This window comes from Chinchilla lanigera, unplaced genomic scaffold, assembly GCF_000276665.1.
Source record: "Chinchilla lanigera isolate Chin_1 unplaced genomic scaffold, ChiLan1.0 scaffold00046, whole genome shotgun sequence".
NCBI classification, from domain to species: domain Eukaryota; kingdom Metazoa; phylum Chordata; class Mammalia; order Rodentia; family Chinchillidae; genus Chinchilla; species Chinchilla lanigera.
Genome location: NW_004955447.1, coordinates 14,118,403 through 14,124,251, shown reverse-complemented (window position 1 = coordinate 14,124,251; position 5,849 = coordinate 14,118,403). Strand labels below are relative to the sequence as shown.

Here is a 5,849-nt window from a genome sequence, read left to right as displayed (position 1 = left end):
ACATGAGCCCCATCTCTTTCCTCCCTCTTTCTTTTCGGTTTTTTGAGACAGGGTCTCCCTATAGTTGAGGCTGGCCTCAAACTCAGATATGTTCTTAAAGTTATTTTCATTTATTTCCTTTTTATTCTTTTAATATGACTGCTAAAACTTCTTTAAAATTGCACATGTGGCTCGGTGTGGTGGCGCACTCCTGTAATCCTAGCACTTTGGAGGCTGAGGCAGGAGAATCACTGCAGGTGAGACCAGCCTGGGCTACAAAGTGAGCTCAAGGCCAGCCTGAACTGCATAGTGAGACCCTGTCTCAAAAAGAGGAAAACAAACAAACAAAAAAGTTGCATGTGACTCACATTCCACTGGCCATGGACACGTTCATCTAGAAAATACCAAAATATTTTGGAAAACTAATACCAAGTTCAAGACTAGCCTGGACAACTTAGTGAGATCTTATCTCAAAACAGAATCCCCTCCCCCCCCCGCCCCATACCAGAAATCAAACTCACGACCTTGTGCTTGCCAGGCAGGCGCCGTGCCGCTGAGCTAAATCCCCAGCCCCTCAAAACAGAATTTTACAAAGAGATAGGAGCCAGGCATGGTGGTGGCCACCTACGATCCCAGCACTCGGCAGGCTGAGGCAGGGGGATCACTGGGAGTTTGAGGCCAGCCTGGGCTACATAAGCAAGTTCAGGGCCAGCCTGTACTACATGGCGAGACCCTGTCCCAAAAAGACAAAAAAAAAAACCAACCCAAAATAGAATAAACCAAACTGGTGAGCTACATTTTGCAAGTGCTCAGCAGTCATCTGTGGCTGGGAGCTACTGTGCTAGATCCTGAGGGTCACCGTGAGGCGCCAGGCTTCTGACTGAAGAGTACGGTTAGGACGGGGTGCTACAGGGCTGCTTTTTTTTTTTTCGTACTGGGAATTGAACTCAGGACCTCACACTTGCTAGGCAGGTGCTTGTGCCACTGAGCTGTATACCCAGCCTGAGGGCTGTTTATTGAAAGTTACAGAATAAAGTATGTGTAGTAAAGAGATAAAGTAAGAAACTGTCAAAAATAGTGTTTGTGGTACATACCACTTTACATTAACTTAATTTGACATTACTTTCAGATAGTAGTGGTTAGTTCTGCTGTTACCAAAGTCAGATTCTTTTCTTTTATAGAATTTTACATTATACCTATGTTTTTATTTTTTTTATTGTTTGGTACCGGGAATCGAACTCGGGACCTTGTGTTTGCCAGGCAGGCACTTGTGCCAGTGAGCTATATCCCCGGCCCTATACCTGTGTTTTTGATAGATTGAACAGTGGTAACTGCGATTGTCCATTTCATTTGGTAGCTGGTTGCTGTGGAAGTTCAGTTCCTGTTTTCTTTGTTTAGAGATGGGCTCTTGCGGTGCTGTCTGGGCCGGTCTCAAACTCCTGGGCTCAGTGATCTCCCTGCCTCAGCTTCCTGAGTGCTCGAGCTGTTGGCAGGCACCACTGTGCCCAGCTGAAGTTCTGTTTTTAGTTAAGCTGCAGTGATACAGAAAAAATAAGAGTTCATGAGCGTGTTCATCTTTCCTGTGTAGGTCTCTATGATCAGAGATATCCGAGAGAGAGAGATCCGGATCTATACGGATGCAGGCCGCATTTGTAGGCCACTTCTGATTGTGGAGAAACAAAAGCTGCTTTTGAAGAAGAGACATATCGACCAACTGAAGGAGAGAGAATACAACAACTACAGGTAGAGACTTAGTAAATGTGTCCATTCAAAAAATTGAGGGAGGATTCTCAGTTCTAAAGTTAACCATCTAAAAAAAGGGTACAACTCATCGGTTTCTCATAGTCACAGGCTTGTACAGCTGTCACCGCTGTGTCATTCCAGAAGCTCCGGCATTAGCAGTCACATCGGTTTTGCTTAATCTTTGTTACCATGTAGGAGATGGGAGGAATTTAGGTGTGAGAGTCTTCGTGGTGTGTTAAAAGTCTAATAGTAGCAGGGAGAAACAACCTATGTCAGTGTAAAGTACGTATGTAACTAGTAATACCTGTAGTAATAGGAATAATATAGTAGACATTTATTTATTTATTTATTTATTTATTTGTGTTTTTGAGACAGGGTCTTGCTATGCTGTTCAGGCTGGCCTTGAGCTCACTTTGTAGCCCAGGCTGGCCTTGAACTCGCAAGGATCCTCCTGCCTCAGCCTCCCGAGTGCTGGGAATATAGGCATGCGCCACTGCGCCCAGCTGATAAATGATTATTTTTGTAAACAAATAAGTTAACTTATTCTTGGTCTTCTTGCTTAGATAAGTGTTAAGGTCTTGGGTGTTGAAAGACTTTCACTTCGTTTTCAGGAGTTTACACTCTGCTTTTTTGTTTTCTGGAACTTTACATCTGTGTCTGAGAGTGTGTATTGGCCTAGGAGCCTGTTTCATTAGTAAAGATGAATGGTTAAAACTTGAAAAAAATCATGTGTCTGCTGTGGAGCTATTTCCATATTAGTACATATAAATATAGAAGTAATTTTGGGGTGGGGTGACAGGGTCTTGCTGTATAGTGCAGGCTCGCCTTGAACTCACTGTGGAGGCCAGGCTGGCTCGCAGTGATCCTTCTGGCCCAGCCTTTCAAGGGCTGGGATCACGGGTGCAGCACCGTGCCCAGCCTTAGAAGCACTTCTCATCAGGTAGGAGAGCTCACTAGTTACAGTCCTGGAGGCAGTGACGAGCCTGACCTGTGTCCTAGTTGGCAGGACCTTGTGGCCAGTGGGGTGGTGGAGTACATCGACACCCTGGAGGAGGAGACCGTGATGCTCGCCATGACCCCGGACGACCTGCAGGAGAAGGAGGTGGCTTACTGCTCCACCTACACCCACTGCGAGATTCACCCGTCCATGATCCTCGGCGTCTGCGCCTCCATTATTCCCTTTCCCGATCATAACCAGGTTTGGAGGTGTTCTTGTCTTCTCTTTCACAAGGAATTGGGGGAAGTAACGAAAAGTAGTCTTTAGTCTGAGCTCATTTTAAGAGAAAAGCCTTTTGATGAAAAGGTTATAAACTGCAGAATCAGTAGTTTTGTGTGCTATTGTGTTTCTTTGTTAAGAGCCAGAATCAGTTGTCTTAAATGGTTATCACTTACATTTCAGTTAAAAAAAAAAGTTCCCATGCTTTTTTTCGTTTTGGTAAAAACCTATCTATTTATTTATTTAATACAAACCACATTTTAAACAAATGCTTTTTCAGGCCGTTGGTTGGAAAAGTCTTTCCTTAGAGACTAAGTTCCCACTGACGGTGCCTTTGTTTTCTGCTGTTAGTCCCCTAGGAACACATACCAGTCCGCTATGGGCAAGCAGGCTATGGGGGTCTATATCACCAACTTCCACGTCCGCATGGACACGCTGGCCCACGTGCTCTACTACCCGCAAAAGCCCCTCGTGACCACACGCTCTATGGAGTACCTGCGCTTCCGCGAGCTGCCCGCAGGTACGTTCGCCGTGCGCTGTAGTTTGGAAAGAGCTTGCTGTGCTTCGGGCGCTTCACCGGTGCTTGGGCGGGCTGACGTGCACATGACAGTTCCTGCCCTCCCAGCGTTTGCACTGTGGTGGGGAACGTGGACGTCGTCAGCGGGGGGTGTGGGAAGGCGAGGAGGCAGCGAAGAGTGACAGCAGTCCTGATTCCTCTCGGAGGTGTGGAGCCTTCTCCCGGAGGAGGCGGCGGGTTTCGGACTGAGTCGTGTAGGCGGAGCGGTGCTGCCTGTCAGCTGCAGCCCTGAGTTGAGTCTAACTCTTGGACGGTCGCGAGTCACGTGTGATGTGTGGCTGAGCTCACTGGCCCCGCTCTCACTCCGTGACCGTCTCTCATGCTGCAGCTTACTCATGTGTAGTCTGGTTTCAGTTTTGTTCTTCCTTCAAAGCTTGTCACTTCCCTGATGGTCTTATCAAAAGTAAATTGTAGTGGGAAAGATAATGCCACTTTTTTGTTGGCATAGGGAAAGAACAGTAAGTTAGTACCAGTTTCAAATCTAAAACGAAATCAGAATGCAGGGAGCTGAGTGTTCAACCTATTGCTTACTAATTTAGAGATCCTAATTAGTTCTTAATTGTGAGAACAGTGCTTGTTTTATTTTTTTGAGATAGGATCTTTTTCTTTTCTTTTTTTTTAAGGAGATACCCATTTCATTATCTCCAGGTACCACAGTTACCTTGGTTACTTTTCTCTCCTTGCTGACACAAAATACTCGATGCCCAGAATTAAGGAAGGAAAGGTTTATTTAGCTCACAGTTTGTGGAGGTTTCCATTCAGAATCAGCTGGCTCCAAGGCAGGGTAGTAGGGCACAGGGGCAACACTTCGACATGGCAGAAGACAGCAAAAGTAACAAGAGCGCAAGCGGGGGCAGCAAGCCTCTTTTCCTCCCTTAGGTTGTATGCTGGCTACCCACTCACGCCCACACCGTCTCAGTGCCCGCCTCTTGCACTGGCTCGGGATGAATACCAGAAAACATCCTAGAGCAAGAAGAGCATGTCCCCACACCCACACCATCTCAGTGCCCGCCTCTTGCACTGGCTCGGGATGAATACCAGAAAACATCCTAGAGCAGAAAGGGCGTGTCCTTTTCACCCCAGGGTGTAGAACTGCTGAGTCACTTAGCCAAGCCTCTAGATTTCTCAAGTTGACACAGTGTATCAACCATAACAACAGTAAGAGGCCTGAGGTGGTGGTGCATGCCCCTAATCTCAGCACTCTGGAAGGCTGAATAAGGATTGTTGCAAGTTTAGGACCACCCAGGGCCAGCCTGTACTATGTAACTACACCCTGTCTCACAAAGTCAAAAAAACAGACAAACAAAAACCAAAAAAAAACCCACCACAGTAAAAGAGGCTAATCCAGTGCCAGGGATGTGAAGGATGAATGGAGTCATTTAGAAACTCACAGAGAACAGATATCCACCACTTCTGTCACAATACAGAAGTCATAAGTCAGATCCCATCCGTGCCCGGAAAGGGGCAGGAGAGGGTGTTCCCTAAGCAGAGTTTACGCTGTGACTTGCGTGAACATCTACCGTCTTTGCTGAGAAGTAAAGACTTCTTCAGCCTTTACCTTCAGGTATTGTGCAGAAGTGCTGATAACACTGAGATCTTTTAGAGAATGTCCTATCTGCAGTTGAGAAGAATGTGATTTGAATATTGTGGAGTGGAACACTGTAGACATCTGAGTCCATTTGTTCACTGGTTTGGTTCAATTCTGATATTTCTGTGTTGATTTTTTTGGTCTGGTTGATCTATTTGTGACAGTGGGATATTAAGGTCCCCCATTACAATTGTGTTAATGCTTATTTGATTTTTCATGTCCATTAATACGTAATATTTTATATAGTTGAGTGTCCCTGTATTTGGTGCATATATATGTATATATTTTTTTTTACAATTTTTTTTGGTGCATATATATTTATGATATCTGTTATTTTAATTTCATTTTATTTATGTATTTATTTTTCTTGTTCTTTCTTGTGGTACTGGGGATTGAACTCAGGGCCTTGTGCGTGCTAGGCAAGCACTCAACCACTGAGCTACAGCCCCAGCCCCCCTCTTTTTTATTTTAAAAAGAAAAAAACTCAAAATTGCAAAACAAGATAATGGGAGAGTAACAATGGTTAATAATACATTGCACATTGTTATCTTTAAATTTGTTACTTAGAATACAAGGTAATGGCATTTAATTGTTCAAACAATATTAGCATAAACCTTTCTTTTTAATGAACTAAGAGAAAGTAGTTTTATACAATTTTATTTATATGGTGTTTTATACACTTTGTCTTAGGATTGTGTGTATAACTATCTTAACTGTCTTATTTTTGTGTATGTGTGTGAGCGTGC

At 44.5% G+C, this 5,849-nt stretch overlaps 1 protein-coding gene across 2 annotated transcripts in view; it reads left to right on the top strand.

Moving 5' to 3' along the window:
* Positions 1-5,849, top strand: part of Polr2b (polymerase (RNA) II (DNA directed) polypeptide B, 140kDa) — a 40,375-nt gene that overhangs the window by 26,305 nt on the left and 8,221 nt on the right. For both annotated transcript variants that reach the window (XM_013518517.1, XM_005392864.2), the window contains 3 exons: positions 1,568-1,722; positions 2,722-2,920; positions 3,290-3,458. In XM_013518517.1, coding sequence (XP_013373971.1) covers positions 1,568-1,722; positions 2,722-2,920; positions 3,290-3,458 — 523 coding nt within the window. The remainder of the gene's footprint in view (positions 1-1,567; positions 1,723-2,721; positions 2,921-3,289; positions 3,459-5,849) is intronic.